Consider the following 23,743-nt stretch of genomic DNA (forward strand, 5'->3'; position numbering starts at 1 on the left):
TTTTTTTTAAATAACAAATAATTGTTTACATTTTGGATTCTTTTAATTTCAGTTTTTTTCCCCTTCCCATCCCATTTGCAGACATTTCAACCTACGAATGAAGAGGGATACTTCCCTTTTTAGTGATGAATTTAAAGTAGAAACATCAAATAAAGTACTTGATTATGATACCTCTCATATTTACACTGGACATATTTATGGTAAGTTCAACCTTACATAATCCCTTTCTTTTTTTTTTTTAACACAAGGAAGTATATATTTAAAAAAAATATATAAGAAAAGTATAAGGGGCAGGGAGGTAGCTCAGTGGTACAGTGCTTACCTAGCATGCTTGAGGTCCTGGGTTTTTTCTCCAGTTAACAAAAAAGGACAAGCAAAGCATAGCAGATATTTCAGAAAAGTTGATACAAATCTTGAGAATTCAGACTATTGGAGGCAGTGAAAAAGACAGAATACCTTTCCATTTAGCTTCCCAGAGTACTAACAGATGCTCAGATTCTCTTTAATTAAGAATCAACCCTGCCAGTTTGTCATCTGGGGCCCTTGCTCTTGGAAGTCCACACTCAGAAAGCAGCTACATTGCCTGTGCTATGGATCTTTGGTTCAGATTTGGATGATTTCTAGGGATGGATGTTAGATGGAATCATGGCTACACATCAGGGAAGAAGAGACGGTGGGGCTGAGAGGTGTTGACAACTGATTCAGACAAAGATGACCACAGATGATTCTTACTTAGGAGATTTCTTCTGTATCACAAGACAATCCTGCTAGTTTTGTAGATTCTTCTTCCCAGCCTTCCACACAATGAGCAAGCACTTGCCTTTGCCCTAGAAGTCCAAACCAAGCCCCTATAAAAATAATCCCTAAATAAGAGTGATCTACCTTGATCCTCTTTGAGCATAATATATGCTAATACCTTAGACCTGTAGTAAATTTTGTGAGTTCTTTATCCTGTTTTTTAAAAAAAATTCTGATGAGAGTGAGTGAGTTGTGAAGGGTAGGTGTTTTTTGAAAAATGAAGTAATCTTTGGACTTGTATTTACATATATGTTTATGTGAATTATGAGATAACTAGCTTCTGAAAGGTATAAATTTTTTTGAAATGTATAAAATTTTGACATTTAATTACTTACAAACTGTTAGTATTTAAAAAAATTTTTTTTGGATGACTTTTGATTCTCTGATCTTCCAAGGAAGAAATTAACAGTAACTTAATTGTGTTTTGTAAGAACACAGGGGGAAAAAAAAAAAAAAAAAACCAAAAACAGCAAAGATTATATTAGCTAAAAATAATGTGATGAAGCCATTCATTTGAAAATCTTTCCAGGTCCTTCCTTCATGAGATTCTGTTTGATTTTCTTCAGTTCTAACAAATTTCTCTCATGACATCAGTTTAAAAAGTTGTTAGGAGCTGGGTGCAGTGGTACATGCCTATAATCCTAGTGACTTGGGAGGCTGAGGCAGAAGGATTGCAAGGCTGAGGCCAACCTCAGTAGTTTAGCAAGGCCAACCTCAGCAGTTAAGCAAGACTCTGTCTCAAAATAAAATAAATAAATAAATAAATAAATAAATAAAGGGATATAACTCAGTAGTAAACTGCCCCTGGCTGGGTTAAATCCCCAGAACCAAAAACCAAACCAACCAAACAACAACAACAACAACAACAACAACAAAACGTTGTTCGGAGGCATGAGTGGCACACTTAACCTTAAAAATTACATATGACAAATAGTGTGGGAAGAACAGAACAATTATAAAAGTCACAAAATAACTTTAAAAACAGTTGGAGTCTTCTAGGGTACTGGAGGAGGACAAAATGTCATTGTGTTGTAACTGTATGTTAATAAATACTCAAGATGATCCCCAGTTTTTAAGAGAAATTGAAATTTATTTCTATATATTAGATTTTCACTCAATCATAAATTATGAGAACATAAATGCTTATAGAACTGTTTCGGATTTTTGATTATGCCAAGTAAATGAGGTGTTTCTATACGTAAACTTTCTTATTTATAGACTAATGCTAGTTTTTAAATGTTTTTTGTGCTCTTATAATTTTGTAACCAAAGGAAAGTGTTTTTATATCAATCTAGTGTACTGTTACTTTCTTGATCATTTATCTTGGTGAGCAAATAACTTAGTAGTCTCTGCCCTTTTTTGCTGTGTGATGTTCAAGAAAAGTAAAAGTGTATAAATGAATTTGCAGATAAAAATGATATAATTTAAAATATGTGTCTTGGGCTCTTACTATCAGTATATAATTAATTCAAAGTCAACTAATTATATTTTAGTGTATAATTAATTAAAAGTCAACTAATTATCCCTAACAAGAAAGTATGGAAAGCCTGGGGCTGGAGATATAGCTTTAATGGTATAGCATGTTGTTTGGCATGTGTGCGGCCTTGGGTTTAATCCCCAGCATGGTTGATAAAACAAAACTAAAAAGAAATTATGGGGAAAGCCTGTTTTTTTCTTTGATTCTTTTCTTTTTGTGATACTGGGGATAGGGCCCATGGAAGCCTGTTTAATGAGAGTTAGACATTTTTTTTTTTTTTTTTTTAGGTTTTGCTATGTTGCCCAGTCTTTCTTTCAACTCCTGGTCTCAAGGGATTTTGCTCCTTCTTCTTCAGCCTCTTGAGTAGCTGTGTTTAAGGACTTATACTACCACACCTGGCTTCAGTAAATATGACTTTTAAAACTTCCTTAAGGGTAGAAGGTGTGCATTTGTAATCCCAGTTACTGGGAAGGCTGAGATAACCTTGAGCCCAAAGGAAAGTGAGCCCAGGAGTTTGAGGCCAATCTGGGCAACATAGCTAGAAGTTAACTCTAAACAATAACAAAACCAAAAAAGAATAGGGGGACTGGGGAGTGTTGCTCAGTGGTAAAATACTGGTATAGCATGCTTGAGGCCCTGGGTACCATCCTCAGCATGGAAAAAATTAAGTAAAAGCCTCTTTCTCTATTTCTCACCCCTTTATATCATTTGTTTTTGGTGCTCAGATTTTGTGACTTTATTAAAATCTCAAAGTATCCTTCCAGTATTTTATTTTTTTATATTTGTAGTTGGACAGCATGCCTTTATTTTATTTATTTATTTATGTGGTGCTGAGGATCAACCCAGTGCCTCACACATGCTAGGCAAGTTCTCTGCTACTGAGCTACAGCCCCAGCCCTCCTTCCTGTATTTTCTTTCACTATAAAACTATAATTGATGGAAAAGTATTATAAATCTTTGTCCAATATCTTAAAAGGGATTGTTGATATACCTTTGTTCAAATTGCTTTTGAAATACTTAACGTGTTTCCATTTTAAAATGTTTTTATAAAAACCTCAAGGTGTCAAGGAAGTAAATGTCAGGTGGGAAAGAGCTTTTTTTTTCTTACAATATTTAAAGCAAAATTTTCAAAAGATTCTTTGAGTTTATTTATTCTGAAGGTGTATACTTTACTAGTGGGTCTCCTTGCTTCTAAGTTTAAGTTTAACAGTTACTTATTAGATGATTTACTATGTGGATGTCAGGTATTGGGCTAGATGCTAGGAATGATTGCCATAAAGATTGATGTTCTATACCATTTGACCCTGTTATCCTACTCCTTGGATATACCCTAAGGACTTAAAGTCAGCACACTACAGTGACACAGCCACGTCAGTGTTTATAACAGCTCATTTCATAATAGCTAAGCTATGTAACCAACTTAGGTGACCTTCAACAGATGAATGGGTAAAAAAAAATCGGTATATGTACACAATGAAATATTACTGAGTCATAAAGAAGCATGGAATTATGGCATTTACCAGAAAATGGATGTAACTGGAGACTATCATGCTAAGTAAAATAAGCCAGTCCCCAAACAAAAGGCTGAATTTTCTCTCCGATATATGGATGCTAACAACATTAAAGTGTGTATGGTGGGGAGGGGAGAATAGAAATTCATTGGATTAGACAATAGGGAATGAATGGAAGGGAGAAAGGATGGGAATAGAAAAGGCAGTAGAATGAATTGAACATAACTTTCCTATGCTCATATATAAATATATGATCTGCGAAACTCAATATCATGTACAACCACAAGAACGAAATCGTAATTAGAATAAGTTATACTCCATGTATGTATAACATGTCAAAATAAATTCTACTATCATGTGTATCTAAAGGAACAAATAAAAAAAAGTGGGGAAAAAAGCCTGTGATGTTTTAAATAGACTTAAAGACAAAAATAACATGATTATCTCAGTAGGTGCAGAAAAAGCATTTGACAAAGTACAGCATCCATTCTTGTTTAAAACTTTAGAAAAACTAGGGGTAGAAGGAACTTACCTCAACATTGTAAAGGCTGTATATGACAAACCCAAGGCTGGCATTATTCTGAATGGAGAAAAACTGAAAGCATTTCCTCTAAAAACAAAAACAAGACAAGAATGCCCACTTTTACCACTCCTATTCAACATAGTCCTTGAAACTCTAGCCAGATCAATTAGGCAATTGAAGGAAATTAAAGGTTATGAATAGTAAAAGAAGATCTCAAATTATATCTGCTTGCCAATGCGATAATCCAAAAAACTCTATCAGAAGTCTTTTAGAGCTCATAGATGAATTCAACAAAGTAGCAGGATATGACATCAACACCCATAAATGAATTTCACTCCTATACTACAATGGTGAATCTGCTGAAAAGAAATTAGGAAAACTATCCCATTCACAATAGCTTCAAAATGAAAAGGGAAAACAAACAAACAAACCAAAAAACCACCTGAACAAACGTGGGAATCAGTTTATCACAAGAGGTGAAGGATTTCTATAATGAAAACTATAGAACACTAAAGAAAGAAATTGAAGAAAACCTTAGAAGATTAGAAAGACTACTCATTTTCTTTGATAAGCAGAATTAATGTTGTTAAAATGTTCATACTACCAAACACACTCTACAGATTCAATGCAGTTCCCACTAAAATTCCAGTGATGTTCTTCACAGAAATAGAAAAAGCAGTCATGAAATTTATTTGGAAAAATGAGAAACCCAGAATAGCCAAAGCAATCCTTAACATTAGCAAGAAATGTGAAGCAGGAGGCATCACAATACCACATCTCAAATTATACTACAAAGCTATAGCAACAGAAACAGCATGGTACTGGCACCAAAACAGGCATGAAGACCAATGGAATAGAATGTAAGACACAAAGACAAACCCACATAAATATAGTTATCTAGACAAAGGTGTCAAAAACATACATTGGAGAAAAGATAGCCTTTTTAATAAATCATGCTGGGAAAACTGGAAATTCCATATGCACTAGAATGAAATTTAACCTCTATCTCTCACCCTGCACAAAAGTCAACTCAAAGTGGATCAAGGCCTAGGTATTAGACCAGAAACCCTACCCCAGCTAGAAGAAAATGTAGGCCCAAGTCTTCAACATAGCAGCTCAGGAACTGACTTCCTTAGCAAGATTCCTAAAGGGCAAGAAGTAAAATAAAAGCATTAGTAAATGGGATGGCATCAAATTAAAAAGCTTCTTCATGGCAAAGGAAACAGGAGTGTGAAGAGAAAGCCTATAGAATGGGAGAAAAAACAAATAACCCAGTCAATAAATATAGGAACTGAACAGGCACTTCACAGAAGAAATACAAATGGTCAACAAAAATGAAAAAAAATTGTCAACATCTCTAGCAATTAGAGAAATGCAAATTAAAACTAACACTAAGATTTCATCTAAGAATGACAATTATCAAGAATATAGGTAATAGTAAATATTGGTGAGGATGTGAGGAAAAGGGTACACTCATACATTGTTGGTGGGACTGCAGATTGGTGCAACCACTCTGGAAAGCAGTTGGGAGATTCCTGAAAAATCTAGGAATGGATTTGACCCAGCTACCCCATATCACAGTATATATTTCAAAGCATTTAAAATCAGCTTACCGTAGTGATACCACCACATCAACGTTTATAGCACATAATTCTTAATAGCTAAACAATAGAGCCAACCTAGATTCTCTTCAATAGAAGAATGGATAAAGAAAATGTGGTATATATAAACAATGGAGTATTACTCAGCCATAAAGAAGAATGACTGTGGCATTTGCTGGTAAATGAATGAAACTGAAGGCGCTCATGCTAAGTGAAATAAGCCAATCTGCAAAGTCAAAGGTCATATATTATTTCTTATATGTGGAAGCAATCTAAAATAAGGTAGGAAGAATAAAAAAAAATAGAAGTAAGATCAGTGGAGTAGACAAAGTGGGGGATTGAAGGGAAGTGGGGGAGAGATGGGATAAAGAAAGACAATGGAATGAATCTGACCTAATATTTCTATGTACATGTATGAATATACCACAGTTATATATTTATGTCCATCCACAAGATACAAATCGAAAAAAACAAATTATAAGTAATAGCAGAAAGATCAGTGGAGTGGAGGGAAGGGAATGGTGGTAGGAGTAATGAAGAGGAAGGAGACATACTCGGGATTGAATTAGAACAAATTATAGTCTTGCATCTATAATTGTGTCCAAAAAAATTCACTTGTCATGCATAACTAAAAAGAACCAATAAAAAGACTGATGTTCTATTTTTTATTGTTAGTGATTATATGTTTCAGCTAAATGCTAGTTGTTGTTCATATCTCAAATTCAACTTGATATTTTTATGTGGAAATTAATTTCCCCAGTAAATTTGTACTCAGGATTTTTGAAAAAAATGTGTAAGAATTGATTTTTAAAGGATAATGAATTTACTCTTCATTTGCAAATTAAAATTTGAGGAATTTGTTTTTATTAATAGGTGAAGAAGGAAGTTTTAGCCATGGGTCTGTTATTGATGGAAGATTTGAAGGATTCATCCAGACTCGTGGTGGAACATTTTATGTTGAGCCAGCAGAGAGATATATTAAAGACCGAGTTCTCCCATTTCACTCTGTCATTTATCATGAAGATGATATTAGTAAGTACTTAAATTTTATCAGTAGTAACTTTTTGCAGAAAGGCATAAGAATAGTTAAAACTATGTGAAGACAAATGAAGCCTGAGCTATTTTCTTTCCTAAAACATTTATCAGGCTAGAAAACAGTTTTACAAAGTCTCAATTAAATGAATAATGCATCTATATAGTGGGTCAGTTTTCTTGTCAATCCACATCACTTCTGCTTTAAAACCAGTTCTGTGTGAACTGTCTGTCAGTCAGATCCAGTTGAATTGGGAATGCTATATTCTGATATCAGCCAGGCTAATGTCTACACCTGTGTTTTTATGGCCTACTGAGGGTATAACATTATTATCTTCTTATATAAGTTATCATGTGTGTATAATATTTATGGAACATTTTAGGTATTTTTGTGATTTCTAAATCCTTTGAGTCTTTCTGGAATATTGAAATAATGACTTGATCTCAGTTTGATTTTTTTTTTCCCCCCACTACTGTGACTGAAAGACCTGACCAGAAAAACTGTAGCGGAGGAGAAAAGGTTTCTTTAGGGGCTCATGGTTTCAGAGATCTCAGTCCATAAGTGGCTGGCTCCATTTTTTTGGGTTCAAGATTAGGCAGGGCATCATTACTGAAGAGTGTGGCCGAGGGAAGCAGCTCACATGACCATCAGAAAGCAGAGAGAAACTCTACTCACCAGGTACAAATGTACACCCTAAAGCCATGCCCCCACACCCCACCTCCTCCAGCCATACCTTACTTGCCTTCAGTCACAGCTTAATCCCATCAGGTGATTAATTCACTGATTGGGTTAAGGCTCTCTTAACCCCTGTCATTTCTTAACTTTCTTTCATTGTCTTTTTTTTTTTTTTAAAAGAGAGAGTGAGAGAGAGAATTTTTTTTTTTGAGAGAATTTTTTTAAAATATTTATTTGTTAGTATTTGGTGGACACAACATCTTTGTTTGTATGTGGTGCTGAGGATAGAACCCTGTCCGCATGCATGCCAGGTGAGCGCGACACTGCTTGAACCACATCTCCAGCCCTCTTTCATTGTCTTATATATGAACTTTTGGTGACACCTCATATCCAAACCATAACATTTGGTAAGATTCCAGGTTAATCGTGGATTTTGTCCTCTTCTGTGGTCTTTATATAATGATAATTTATTTGGAGAATTCTTTTTCTGTATTTTAAGAATAGAAAACATGTCAGATACAGTGGCACATGCTGGTAATCCCAGTGATACAGGGAGGTTGAGGCAGGATGGCAAATTCAAAGCCAGCCTCAGTAACTTAGTAGTAAGCCCTAAGCAATTTAGGGAGACTGTGTCTCAAAATAAAAAATAAAAAGAGGCTGGGGATGTTGCTCAGTGGGTAAGTACCCTTGAGTTCAATCCTGGGTACCAAAAAAACCAAAATCAAAACCAAACCAAAATAATTCCCACACGTATGTATAATCCTCCAAGAATATAAGTTTCTCATATAAATAAAATAATACTCTTTATTTTATTTATTTATTATTGTTATTAGGCTCATCTCTGAGTTTTTGCCTGTTTTTCTAACTTGGTAGCTTCCTTCTGGCTTTATTTTTTTTCCTTACAGACATGAATATATTATCAATAATTGCATTTTCACTCCTAGTAAAATACTGGTAAACCTCAACCATTTTAATTTTTTTTTTCCCCATCAGTTCTGACAGTTTCTGTACTTCCATCTGTTCAACTGCTTGTTATTGCTGATGCTGAATTACTATTGAAAACAGCATAACAATTTACTAACCCATAAATTCATTAACACTGCTTGCCTGCATTTTCACTCATCCATATTCAAGTCCTCTTCCAGCTTTATCTCCTGGTATTTCAAACTCTGCGTATCTCTTCAACCTCCAAACTACAATCCTCTTGCATTAGTAGGAATATGTATTCTGTGGATTTTCTTTCTGTTAACAGAATTTTCATCCACATGGTATGTGCCTTGCCTGGTAGTTTTCTTAATTTTAATCTTTTTGTAAATTTACCTCTACTATCAGGGTATGTAAGTTTCTCCAATATTGTTGGCATTTCTTTTGCTCCTTTAAATTCCAAATACCATTTATCTGTGCAGTGGATTATTCAAAAATGCTTAGTGAAATCTTGAAATACTATCCCTGGAATGCTTTTTTTCCAAAATTAAGACCTTTTAGGGAAAGGTCTAAGAGGAAGAGTAATTTGACAGATTATTTTTTCCTTCCCATTGTGCTATAATTATACTTTTACTTTGTTTTACATTTCCCTTTAGTACTTTTTAGTACTTCTGTTTGTTCTGCCTCTTATGATTTTTATTACTGTGCCTTCTCTCTCTCGTTTTCCTCCTTATTATCTACTTGTACAGAGTTCAAACACATTGTTTTTTCTTCACTTTCATTTCTTTCTTGTAATTACTTTTTTCCCATTTTTCATGCTACAGTAATTTTCAAATATCTTAATTTATGCTAACATTTCTTTTTCCCCAAAGTTGATGGGTTAGCTTGGAGGATCAGTGACATTGGATACAAATTAGTTTTCTTTTCTTTTTGCTATTTAACTTTATTATTAATTTTGGTTCTTATTTTTATACTCATTCAGGTAAATATATGTTCATTATGTATTTATAACATAAGATATATTATAAGTTCAGTAAGAAGGCCTTTTCATGTTCTTTTCAGTATTAAATATCAGTAGTGGTATTAACACTTAAAAGTAGTGTTAAACTACTAAAGTCAGCTTTTTGTTGCTCTGACCAAAATACTTGGCAAGAATTAACTTAGAGGAGGGAAAGTTTATTTGGGGCTCATGGTTTTAGAGGTCTTAGGCCACAGATTACGGAATCCGTTGCTGTGGGCCTTAGGCAGTGGATCAAGGGGAAAGGGGCCACTCAGGTCTTCCTGCCACACCCCACCTGCTTATAATTACCTCCCAGTCAGCCTAGTTAAAGTAGGATGGACTGATCAGGTAACAGCTCTTATAATCCATTCATATCACTTCTGAATTCCTGCATTAACACAGTAGCTTTGGTTGGTGGTGGGGCATCTCATATTCAAGTCATAACAAGTAGGAATATTTAAAGTGATTTTGTTTGCCACTTACCTGGTAAATGAAATGTAGTGATATGATGGTGAAAGCACAGGAAGGAATTTCCTTGAATAGTTTTGAAATTATGATGTTTACAGAAAAGTAATAATGATAATTTTGTTTTTTCTTTCTTTTTTTGAGACTGTGGTCTTCGTATGCTGTTTAGGCTGGCCTTAAACCTGTGATTCTCCTGCCTCAGCCTCCTGAGTAGCAGGAATTATAGATATGCATCAAGATTTTCAGATAATTTTTCAGAAGTAATTGATTCTAGACCAATATTAGCAAACTTATTCTATAATATAGATAGCCTATAAATAGTAATATTTTTGGCTTTGAGGACCATGTGAATTCTGTTGCAGTGACCTGCCATTATAGTGTAAAAACAGCCAAAGGAACATGTAAAATGAGTATGGCTATTTTCTAATAAAATTTTATGGACATTTTAAATTTGATTGTTATACAATTTCCATAAGATGCAAAATATTCTTTTGATTTTTTCTGTTTATAATTGCTTGCATGCTAAACAAAAACAGGTAGTAGCACTTATTTGCACGTTGTTTTTATGTACCCCTATTCTAGGGGTGAAGAGCTCAATTTACTTTTAATTGACCCTTTTAGCCTCTCTGTGTTAGAATATTAAAGGTTTTAAAACTAGCAGTAAGAGAGTTGTTTGCTTAATATGTACCTAGTATGATATAAAGTTCTTTACTTGCATTATTTAACTTCATCCTCACCATATCTTTACAAAATATAGACATGCATATTATTCCTTCTTGATAGGTGAGGAAAAGAATACTTCGAAGACTTAGGTCACTTGATTGTGGACTTCATGCTCTTTCATGCTCTTTTGTTTCACCCATGGGAAAAAAATGTGAAGTCTCATTGTCCTTTATTCCAGGGATTTCTGGGGCTTTACTGAAATTTGTAAGTCTCCCTCAAATCATACATTTGTATCTTGTGCTGCTATAGGCCAAATTCTCTCCTAAATATGTTTAGTAATGGGTGTTTTTGTTTTATACCTAATTAAAAGAAAGAGGCTGTCCTTTAACATATATTATTATTTTCATATAATTTACATAAGTGACAGTAATTTATTTTCATGATGGAAGTACTATTTGATTGTTTACATCATTGTATATGCCTAAATGGATTTGGTATCTCTTACTCTCAGAAACACGTGGTAGGGGAAATATACCAACCTTGGGTAGGGATTCTGATGAGGATTTGACTGCTCTCCTCTTAATACTGTTTTTGCAGCTGTACATATAAATGTATAAAACCTCAGTGAAAATGATATTGCTATTCTGGAGAGCCTTAGGGAATGCTTCTGAAGCTGTACCAGAACACAGAGACAGTTTTTAGCAAAAATATTTAATAACATGTTCCAGATGCTTTGATACCGAGTTAGATGTGATGGTGATAACTATGTATAGTTACCAGCTTAAAATTCACACTTGTTCTATTCTGTATTGAGGTAATAAAAAGAACTCTCTAGGACATAGAAGTGCGAACAGTTATGACAAGGTAAGAATACCACTTAATCCTCTGTCTCTGAGATGGTTATTTTGAAGAAACAGAAAAACACTATTCCATAAACTATAATAATAATAATCTTAACTTGGACCACTTTTAAGGTCATAGAACTGTGATAGCTTGAAGTCATTAGTTGTTTAGTTAGTGCATGCACCCTTGCATCCTTTTGTTTACTACCTAAGAGGCAAAGGTAAATACATAAAGATGCTGAATATTTGGGTTTATTCTGATTTGTTTCACATTTATTATTTATTTTTTTGTATTTGGTATAGGAAAGCCCAGGGAGCTTGAATTTGCCTCACGATAGTAGGACACTCTTACTTTTTAACATGTGTATTATTTATAGCTATACTTGTATCTCCTTTATCTTGTGCTTTAGTGGAAAGACCCCTAATTTCTGTACTTAATTTAATTTTGTTATTTTACCATTTCAACATGGAGACCTTAATCTTGTAGAAATGTCCTCATTACTGGAAATTTCAGGATATTGCTTTAATTCTTTCTTTTTTTGTACCTGGGATTGAACCCATGGGTTCTTAATTCACTAAGCTATATTCCTCACCCACATTTATTTTTAATTTTGAGACAGCATCTTCCTAAGTTGCTTAGGACCTTGCTAAGTTACTGAGGCTGGCCTCAAACTTTTGATCCTTCTGGCTCAGCCTCCTGAGTCACTGGGATTACAGGTGTGTACCATCATGCCCGGCTGCTTCTAAAATCGTTAAAAAAAATCAATTTCATATTGTGCCTCTTCCCCTCCCCCTATACTGTGGCAAACCCAGTGGCACTCTCCAACTGAGATTTATCGCCAGCTCTCTCTTGTTTTTTACTTTGAGAGAAGTACTTTTATTTTTTTAAACTGAGTTCCCCAGGCTGGCCTCTTGCCTCAGTCTCCCAAATAGCTGGCTTCTAGGTGTGCAATAACATGCCTACCTCTGTATTGTGCTTTTGAGTTGTTGACATAATGAGTTTTTTCATACGTACTGAGGCTTCCAACTCTTTTTGTGGGGAGGAGGGACAAAGGGAAGTAGGAATAGATTGAAGAAAGGATTGAATTAGAAAGTATTGATAATAGCTAGTATAGTTCATATATAATATTATCAGATTAAGCATGTAATTTATAACATGAAATTCTTTAAAAAATAGTCTCCTTGTCATATCTAGGTGCATTCTGGAGCTTGGAAATCTGCTTATACCTTTTGAGTTATGACAAACTATGGGAGAATTGGGAAGGTTGAGGCATGGAGTACTCTGTTTGACAATTAGTTCGAAACTGAATGTGTTTAATGAGATGATTATAAGAACCTATGACTTCAGAACTCTCACAGTGTATATAAGTGTAGTTATTCTTGCTACTATATTATTTAATTTACATGCTTAACCTAGCATTTATCTTAAATACTAAACTTATTTAAGCACAGTGATAGTATTTGAAAGAAATATAAAATTCAGTGTTCAGTGTTCTACCACTTAGCTACATTCCTTATTTTGAGATAGGGTCTTGCAGAGTTACCCAGGCTGGCCTGAAACTTGAAGTTGCTGGAATTACAGGTGTGTGCCACTGGCCCAGCAATGATCTTTTTTTGTTTTTTTTTTTGGTACTGGGGATTAAACCCAGGGGCACTTAACCACTGAGTCACATTCCCCAGCCCTTTTGAACAATTTTTTATTTTGAGACAGGGTCTCACTAAGTTGCTTAGGGCCTCACTAAGTTGCTGATGCTGGTTTGAACTTGTGATCCTCCTGCCTCAGCCTCCTGAGTTGCTGAGATTACAGGCATGCCCCACTGCACTTGGCAATAGTATCTTAATATATTGTTTGTAGGAGTGTTTCTTCAATTGCTCCACAAAAATATTTCATAATTTTTTAAAATTCAAAACTTAAACTAGGTTCACACACCGCATTTGATTGTCAACATTTCTAAGTCTACTACTTAAAAAAATATTTTTTAGTTGTAGATAGGCACAATATCTTTATTTTTATTTGTTTATTTGTTTTTTTATAAGGTGCTGAGGATCAAACCCAGGCCTCACACGTGCAAGGCAAGCACTGTACCCTTGAATTACAACTCCAGCCCCTAATTGTACTACTTTTAAACAGTTTTACAGAGGAAAAATTGACATCAAACAAACTGATCACATATAAAGTAAAAATTTAGTAACTGTTGGCATATGTATAAATCTGTGAAACTATTACCTTAATCAATGTGGTGAACATATTCATTATCCCCAAGACCTTCCTTCTTAGTGTAATCCTTTTTTTCCTGCCTACCCTCTTTTACCTTCTGTTTTTAATTAGGCAATGATAGTTTGTATTTTTTTTAATTGTATGTAAATGTAGTTTTACATTGTGTAATCATAAAAAATCTGGCTTCTTAGCATAATTATTTTGAGATTCATATTAATGTCATGTATATTAGTAGTTCATTTGTTTTCATTGGTGAGTATTATTCTGTTGTACAGATACCATAATCTGTTTATATATTTACCTGTTGGACATGTAGGTTGTTTCTAGTCTTGGTTAATAAAAACCAGACTGTATTTTTTTAATACAGTCTGGTTTTTATAAATAGTAAATTTATTTTTTTAAATTTAAAAAAATAAATTTAATATTTATTTTTTAGTTGTAGTTGGACACAATACTTTTATCTATATATTTATTTATTTTTATGTGATGCGGAGGATCTCAGGGCCTCGCACGTACTAGGCAAGCACTCTACTGCTCAGCCACAACCCCAGCCCGAGATTGTAATCTTTTGATATTAACCCATCAAATATTGTTTTGTTCAAGAGAAGATGACCTTTGAGGTGTGTTTTTTTTTTTTTTTTTTGGTACTGGTTATTGAACTAGGAGCACTCAACCACATCACCATCCCTATTTTGTACTTTTATTTAGAGACAGGGTCTCACTGAGTTGTTTAGCACCTTTCTTTTGCTGAGGCTGCCTTGAACTTGTGATCCTCCTGTCTCAGCCTCCTGAGCTGATAGGATTACAGGTATGAGAAGATGACCTTTGAAAACAAGCAAAAGGATGGGTAAACCTAAGAATTAATAGATAAATCAAAGAGTTAATCTAAGAATTAATAAGATTTTAATTAGCTTTTCTTTTGCTGTCACTAAAATATCTGGCAAGAACAATTTAGAGGAGGTAAACTAATCATGGCTCACAGTTTCAGAGGTTTAGTGTATGGTTATGACTCTGGGCCCAAGGTGAGGCAGAAAGAACATCCTGGTGGGAGGGCATGGCAGAGGAAAGCTGCTTAGGACATGGAAACTAGGAAGCAGAGAGAGCCCTACTCACCAGGAACAAAATATAAAACCGAAGACATGTCCCCAGTGACCCACTTCTTCCAGCCACAACCCACCTGTCTGTAGTTACCACCCGGTTAATCCATATCAGTGTAACTGACTAGGTTACAGCCCTCATAATATTACTACTTCATCTCTGAATCTTCTTTCATTGTCTCACAAATGAGTTTCTGGGGGATACCTCATAACTATAACAGAAGGTCTAGCTCTGGTGCCCAAGCTCTAACGAGATTTTTTGGAAAATTAAGACAAGCTTGTAGAAGCAAACGAGCCGAAGAATGCTCATTTTATTTTAGTTGCATATGGATTCTTTCTCCTCCAAACTCATATACTTATCATTTATAGTGTAGCTTAGGTATAATCTGTTCAAAGCCTTTTCTGACTTCACAGTTCCGGGTATCCCTTCTTTACTGATGATATATATTGGTGTGTCGTCCTTATTTTTGAATCTAGTACTTTATGTGTCTTTGGTCATGTGATTGACCTTATAGAACGTGCATGGAGAAAAACCAGCTGTTGGTTGGAAGCATTAATTCAACCAGCATTTAATAACTTGTGGATGATTGCAGAGAGATCTTATCACTTAGCAAGTTAATACTTGTATCTAATACTTGTTTACAAGTCTTAAACCTCAGACTGTAAGCTCTTAAAGGGTGCATGTTCTGTGTCATATATTTTTATATCCCTGGGATTTGTTAAATGATAGTTTTTCCTTTTATTGTTTGGTAAATAAATGCAATTATAACATTGATGTACCATTAGGATATCTATGTGCATTCAGGCCTTAGTTTTGAATATGACCCCTGTAATAGTCAATCTGTAAGGATTAAGAACACACTTCCTTACACAAACAACTTAAACTCTTGTAGACAATTTTTAGTTTTTCATGAAGGTAAAAGGAGGTTATGTAAGTCAGCATTTTACAAATATTTGGCTAATGGATGACCTTTGAAAATAAGCATGAAGCCAGTTGTTGGCTGAAAATTAAATTCAATAAGAATTCATTGGTTTATGAATGTGCAGGAAAAATTAAAAGAGTTTTTAAAAAATACCTCGAGTGCAAATAGTAATAGAGAGTCAGAATGTGATAAATGCCATAACAAAAAATGTCATTAAAGCACGAGGGTCATATACACCCTGGAAGCCTCAAGGAGATTTAGGCTTTCTGAGCTGTTGGCATTTGATTTGAATCTAGAAGATAAGTGGGTAGGCTTTTGACTGCCTGAGAAAAGAATCTGCAATGACAGGAACTATTACTCTGGCTGCAACAACATTTCCTTTTATCTGCCACTACTTGGGAATTTCAAAAAAGAAAAGAAACTGGCATCTTCTTTGTTATGGTGCCACCAATTTCTGCAATGGATAGGTGTACATTTATTCCCAAATTGAACAAATAGAAATAATCAGTGTATTACATGTTTCAGTTATAAGTTTTACAGATTTTGTGTTAACTTTCTACTGCTGTGACAAAATGCCTGAGATAATCAACTTATAAAAAGGAAAAGTTTATTTTGGCTCGTGGTTTGAGTCCATGGCCTGTTGGTTCTGTTGCTTTAGGCCTGTGGAAGCACGGTACATTGTGGACGGAGCACATAGTAAAGAAGACCTGTTTGGGGCTGGGGATATGGCTCAAGCGGTAGCGTGCTCGCCTGGCATGCGTGGCCGGGTTCAATCCTCAGCACCACATACAGATAAGGATGTTGTGTCTGCTGAAAACTAAAAAAAAAAAAATATTGAGAAGTTTTCTCTCTCTTAAAAAAAAAAAAAAAAAGACCTGTTTACCTCATGGTGGCTGTGAAACAAATTGAGAGTGACAGGAAGGGGCTGGAATCCCAGAAACTCCTTCAATGGCATGACCCTAGTGACCTGATCTCCCTCCACTAGATTCTAGCTTCTAAAGGTTCCACCACTTCTGTTGGCATCACAGATCTTTTTACCATATAAATATAACAGGTTTAATGACTGATTTTTTTTTCCTTTCTTTTCTTCTTGCAGTACTGAGGGTTGAACCCAGGGCCTTGTGCATACTAGGCAAGCATTCTGCCTCCATCTCTCCCTCCCATTGATTGAACCCAGAGCATTATACACTAAACTACATTCCTAGCCCTTTTATATGGTTTTTCACTAGGTTGCCCAGGATGGTCTTGAACCTGCAATCTTTCTGCCTCAGCCTCCCGAGTCACTGAGGTTGTAGATGTGCACTGCTGCACCTGGCTTTGGCTGATATATTTCTTAATTAATTATTTAAATGAGTAATCAGGACAAGACTCTTTTGCTACTGTGAATAGGGCAAAGATTCTGTCCTTTAGTACTTCAGATTCTAGTAATTCTATTTGTAATTGATCAGAATAATAAAACAATATTATTCTTTTTGATCTGACTCCCACAATCCTCTTGAATGCCAGACTAACCCTTTCTAAAAACTGGATGGGGAGTGTATGGCCCTGTTCCCCATCATTATTTCCTGGAAGATCAGTGTATGAGTATTTGTGGAAAAGGAAACTATTTATCTTCAATTTCTTCTAGGCACACTGTGTTCCTTTTTTTCATGTTCTCCCGCCCTCCCAAAGCAGAATCTGAAACTGGGGGTTTGACAGTATGGGAAGAAAAGGACTCCTGTCCACTGGATTTGAAAAGAGATAAACACTTCAAGTTCTTCTCTCCCCTAGATACTTCATCTCTGCTTAAAAAAATAAAAAATTTTCATTCTTGTTATTTTTGGCAACTTTGGGAATAAATAGCAGTTTTAGGCAGACTGTAACCCATGATATTCTTCAGATATGATCTTAACAGTTTTATGCATTATCTATCTATGGAATCATTCTACTTTAAACTCAGATAATATAATAAAAGTTGGATGTTTGATTGGATTTGTTGTTTTATAACATGTTATTGGAGAGATTACAACCATTTTTTACTTTTTTCTTTCTTGTTTTTGTAGTATTGAGGATTGAACCCAGGGCCTTGTGAATGTGAGACAAGCACTCTACCAACTGAGCTATATCCCCAGTCCTACTTTTGACTATTACAGAGTCATCTCATAGTCAAGGCCTTGGACCTTGTAGTCAAGTTGTTAACCTGCCTGTCACATGGAGGGAGGGGTACCTTGCTTGGAGTAGTGAGGATGCAAGAAGTGGGTGTTTTATACATGGTTCCAGGAACAGAATCTATTGTAAATACCTGCCCCCCATGGAATGGATGATTAAGAGTTAATGAGCTATTTCCTCTTTGAGATGATAGGTATCACAATATATGTATTATTTATATTTGTGTTTCCTGTAACAAAAGGAAGAGGTTTTCATGCAAAGGAACTGGAAGAAAGGCAATGGATCTAAAGTTGATCTTTGTTTTAAAGAGGCTGAATATTCTGCACCCATGACTCATTCTTTGTGAAAGAATATGCTGTTTGGCCTTTTCAGGGGAACCACAGTGTATCCTATGATTGTGCATCTCAATGAGGGCTTATTCATTAGTGAACAAAAGCTTTTTCTAGAAATGGGGATTATATTGTCAGTAATTTTAGAGAGAAAATGTCATTGTCCATTTTTATAGTTAATGTGGTGACCAGGAAAAATGGGCTCTTTTAGAAGTTTTTGAAGTATATGGGAAAATTTTATTCTTGATCCCCCCCCCCTTTTTTAAATTAAGAGAATTTTATATGGACAGAATTTGAAGCACATTATAAATAGTGTTTTGTTGCTTTGGAATTTTTTTTAACTTTAAATATCAGGCTTTACAAGGAATTTGTAGCTTTCATTTCTGATATAAAATATAGTTTACCAAGAAAACACTAAATCTTTTTAAAAATATTTATTTTTTAGTTTTAGGTGGACACAATATCTTTATTTTATTTTTATGTGGTGCTGAGAATCGAACCCAGTGTCTCACACATGCCAAGCGAGCGCGCTGTCACTTGAGCCACATCCCCAGCCCCGCAGAAAACACAATCTTTTTAAACACTAATATTGATGTTGGTAATATTTAAAATTAGTGTAATAAATAAACATTAATTTCATTATTTTTCATTTTCTTGTACATTATTTAACCATAACAGAGTTTAATATTTTAACAAAAAAATATTTTAAAAGTCACAGAACAATTGTAATTTTTCCTACTGATTATTGAGATCACTTGGTGTAGTTTCAGTTTTATGGCCTGTACTATTTTGGCAAAGCTAAAATAGGTGAATAAGATTTTTTAATGGATTCTGGAATTGCCAGGCAGTGTTAAGAACTCCTTACATTATAGATCATGACTTTTGAGTGAGAATAGTCATACTTACTAGTTTTTCTTTAGCCCCATTCACCTGCCAAGGGTATAGGTAGAGATTTGAATTTAAGCAATATTTGGTTGAGAGCCAGGGGAGTTGTGTAGGGATAAGGGAATTGAAGGTGAATGCAGTGGGTCAATTATTATAATAATTGACCATGAAATTTTGAAGTGATTTAGGAGGAGAAAGAATAACCAGTGATAGTGAACAAGGTGGTAGTGTTGTTAAATTGAAGGGTCTTAGTGATGTTGAAAGATTATTGGGGTCTAGAGGGAATGTGCCGAAAAGATAGAGTAGATAGAAGGTAGGATGCTGGCATTTACTGGAAGTTGAGATTATAATGGAATTATCAGTAAATTAAGTTCAAAATATAACCATAGAAATGAGAAGCTGAGGTTAAAAAAAAATCTTGAGTATATTGGAAGGATTATCAGCATGGATGTTGGAATCATTAAGAATTATGGGTGATGCCAGAGTGACAGTCAAGATCTAAAAATAAGAAATAAGTAGTGATTGAAGGGCAGTAAATGCCTATAGTAAGTTGGGTTGATCAGTGGTGTAGTTGCATGCCCTGCCACTATACAAATAGTTCTAATAGTCCCAGTACAGAAAGTGATAGATAACTATGTTTGAGAAATTCTGCAGAAGGATGAGCTAAAGCATAAACATAAAGAATATTTATACTTGCAGAAATAAAAATTTTATTGCCTATTTTATTGTGTAAAGTGGCCTGTTAAATATTCTGTTGTATTTTCATGTTTTTCAAATAAATCACCCTTTAAAAATGTAAACATATATCTTTTAAAGAATTTTTTGCTAGGTGCAATGAATTGGGAGGCTGAGGTAGGAGGATAGAAAATTGCTGGGCAGCCTCAACAATTTAGACCCTCAGCAACCCTGTCTCAAAAAATAAAAAACTGACCAACATGGCTATTAATTTAGAAAACCAGCAAGGGATGATGAGGATGAAGAAAAGAGAGATAGACACACATAGAGAAAAAGCTGAGGCAAAGTGGTTCATCATCTCTTGATGGGGGATGAATGACCCAGAGCTAGTTCAGCACGTTTATTATATATATTTTTTTGTCATTAAAATATTATTTGTAAGAAAGTTTCAGCAAAGCAGACAAGTCTTTGAAGATCACAGTGAAACTTGTGAGACATTGAGATTATCTTGTTATGCCCCAAATTTTCTATCCTCGAGAGTTGGTGCCTGAGCTCAAGGTCTAGACCCATACAAGTATGTGCCTTTGCACCAAACCTCCTTGGGCAGGTAATAACCAAAGCAACTGGGCCATCTAGATCTGCACCTTTGCTCGGGAAGTTTCCAGAGCAATGCAGCCACAAGGCAATCAGAGACCATGATCCAAATCACTGCTTTCCATAAAAAAGGTTGGGAATGTAGCTTAGAAATAATGTGCCCCTGGGGTCAATCCCCAGTAAAGTCCTCCCCCAACCCCTAAAGAAAAAGAACTTAAAAAAAAATTTTTTTTTTAGTTGTCAATGAACCTTTATTTTATGCATTTATATGCGGTGCTAAGAATTGAACCCAGTGCCTCACACTCTACCACTGAGCCACAACCCCAGCCTTGACAAAGAACTTAATTTTTTTTTTTTTTTTCTTCAGGGCCGAGAATATAGTAGTCAATGGTAGAGCACTAGTGTGTGTGTGGGCCACGGTTTGATTCCCAGTGATGCCGGGCGCGGGGGTGGGGACTATGAGGAATTTTATTTTCAGATTTTTTTTCTCCATTATTGGGGATTGAACCCAGGGCTTCACATGTGCTAGGCAAGCACTCTGCCATTGAGCTACATCATACATCATCAGTCCTTTTTTTCTTTTCTTTTTTTTTTTTTTTTAAGGGTTTTGATCTTTTCAGATGGTAGATTTTAGATATTTTTATCTTTGGGGATTTTGGTTAGGGCATTTGAAATTGTGTCTTTAGGTTTATGGTTCAAATCCAATGACAATTAGTGTCAATATATTTAGTATTATTAGTACCTGGGAGGTTTTTATATTTTATTGGGATATTATGTAGTGGTGATTGCATGATAATATATAAATCAGATGTGTATTCTCTGACTTCCCTATATCATTACATTAAAGACAATGATGTTATAGTTGTTTAAAATGGGGCTATTTTTGTTACATTGCTCAATTTACAGTTTACTAGAATATTCAGTAAACTACCATGTACATGAAATTGTTAAGTGTGTTCAAGCTATAAAATTCTCTTCCAAAATATTTTTTAGTAGCTTTTTTGGTCTGTGTAGGAGCAAATTCAAAATATATTTCACAGTATTTGAATGAAAGGTAAGTCGTGATTTTGAGTATGTTCAGATTACTTGTATATATTATTTCTCAAATTTGAAAAAAAATCAGGCATAACAACTAACACCTAATATCTAATATACCCAAAGATATTAGGTGAACTAAATTATATTTGAAAGCAAAAATTGTTTTGGCATATTCATTATGAGATGAATTGCAACTAGATTGCTAATGGCTTTACAGAAAAACTGAAAATCTTAATATTGAGTAAGTCCTCTTGAAAAAGTATTTGAAGTATTTCTTGAAGTATACACAATACTGAATCTGGGTGTTGTAGAGTGTCTTAAGTATCTGTCTTTAGAAATTATTACTATACTGTTGCTAGGCATGGTGGTACCGGCCTATAAATCCAGCTTCTTGGGAGGCTGAGGTAGGAGAATTGAAAGTTTCCGGCCAGCCTCAGCAACTTAGTGAGATTCTGCCTCAAAAATGAAAAGTAAACATCATGTACAGCCAGAAGAATGAGAAATTATACTCCATTATATATGACGTATCAAAGTTTATTCTACTGTCATATGTAACTAATTAAAACAAATGGGTCTGGGGCCATGGCTCAGTGGTAGAGTGCTTGCCTAGCATGTGTGAGGCACTGGGTTCGATTTTCAGCACCACATATAAATAAAATTAAGGTCCATTGGGGGAAAAATAAAATAAAACAAATTAAAAAAAAGAAAAGAAAAAGAGCTGGGGATGTAGCTCAGTGGTAAAGCACTTTAGTAAAACCCTTCCCCCCAAAAAGAGAACAAAATTACTATATTGTGAGTTTCATTCCTCATCTTAACTATAAGATCAACGAGTTTTTAGACAAATGTATCTTTGGATGGTGAAAACCATAAATAAAAACATTTTAAAATAAAATAATAAATACATATCAATATTTCAAAAGTATTTCTGATATGCTAGGCTACTAAATACTTTTGTATTGTTTATGAACTGTAATATCAAATAGGCCTGAAATTCATTGGCAAAGCACATTTAAAGCTAATTTCTCAGTAGAACAATCTGATGCAGGTATTCCTTATGAGTCATCTGTTCTTCAAGAAATGATTCAGAAATCCAAGCTCCTTTATTTATTTATTTTTTTATTGGTTGTTCACAACATTACAAAGCTCTTGACATATCATATTTCATACATTAGATTCAAGTGGGTTATGAACTCCCAATTTTTACCCCAAATGCAGATTGCAGAATCACGTTGGTTACACATCCACATTTTTACATAATGCCCTATTAGTAACTGTTGTATTCTGCTACCTTTCCTATCCTCTATATCCCCCCTCCCCTCCCCTCCCATCTTCTCTCTCTACCCCATCTACTGTAATTCATTTCTCTCCTTGTTTATTTTCCCATTCCCCTCACAACCTCTTATATGTAATTTTGTATACAAGCTCCTTTATTTTGTGCCTATACTATTTTGCTTTCCCAAGGTTATCTTCTCTTGGCCACTCCAAAGGAAAAAACATGTTGGAACCTGATTAATTACTTCTCTTCTGCTCACATTCCTTCAGCTAGAACTTGGTTATGTGTTATATATAACTTGGAAGTGAGGCTAGGAAATTTAGTCTAGAATTTTGCCCATTATAATGAGGAACCTGATTGGACAGTGACTACCAAACTGTGCCAAGGTTAAAATTATTTTTTTTCCAAACAAATCTTTGAACATTTAAAAACTTTAAAAAAGAATTGGTTAAGTGATTGAAATGGTATGTATCTTGCTAATTCCTACCCACCCCACCCTAGTATTCACTCCTTCTCCCCAATGTTTGGTTGTGGTTGAATTGTAAGGAAACTAGGTACGGTGGATATTTAGGAAAAGCTCATCTGAAAACTGCCTATAAATAATTTAATCACAGGGCTTTTTATTTGAAAGTCTAAGTTAAATAGTTGTTCAATCATTTGAGAGTAGGATCATCTACATGCATTTTTTTGTACTTTTATTTATGTATGAGACATGATATCTGAGAACTGTAGTTAAATGTAGGTCTTGGAGAAGGGTGTCTAATTTAATTCTGTAAGACTTTTATCAAATGTTGTTAAATATTTTTTTCATTAAAGTTAGATTAGCCTAAGGTAGGTATATGTTAAAATGTGTTTTTATTAAGTATTAGCTTTATTTTAACAAATCTAAATTAATACACCGCACACAGACTTTTTAAGAACAAATATAAAGTACTAATGAATCATAATTTACTAGTTTATCAAACTGAAACAAATGAAAATAAATTTTTGAAAATATATGCATTAGTGTCATCCATTTTCTGTGATAAAAAATTTTTGTCAGTATTCTGAG

General features: G+C 34.6%; 1 protein-coding gene across 4 annotated transcripts in view; it reads left to right on the top strand.

The window, feature by feature from the left end:
• Adam10 (ADAM metallopeptidase domain 10) overlaps nucleotides 1-23,743 on the top strand; it is a 151,049-nt gene that overhangs the window by 59,797 nt on the left and 67,509 nt on the right. For 3 of the 4 annotated variants that reach the window (XM_078049551.1, XM_005316620.5, XM_078049552.1), the window contains 2 exons: nucleotides 82-200; nucleotides 6,784-6,942. In XM_078049551.1, the coding sequence (XP_077905677.1) occupies nucleotides 98-200; nucleotides 6,784-6,942 (262 nt within the window). In that variant the 5' untranslated portion in view covers nucleotides 82-97. The remainder of the gene's footprint in view (nucleotides 1-81; nucleotides 201-6,783; nucleotides 6,943-23,743) is intronic. The other variant, XM_078049553.1, reaches the window with a different exon arrangement.

The sequence above is a fragment of the Ictidomys tridecemlineatus genome, chromosome 5, assembly GCF_052094955.1.
Source record: "Ictidomys tridecemlineatus isolate mIctTri1 chromosome 5, mIctTri1.hap1, whole genome shotgun sequence".
Taxonomy (NCBI): domain Eukaryota; kingdom Metazoa; phylum Chordata; class Mammalia; order Rodentia; family Sciuridae; genus Ictidomys; species Ictidomys tridecemlineatus.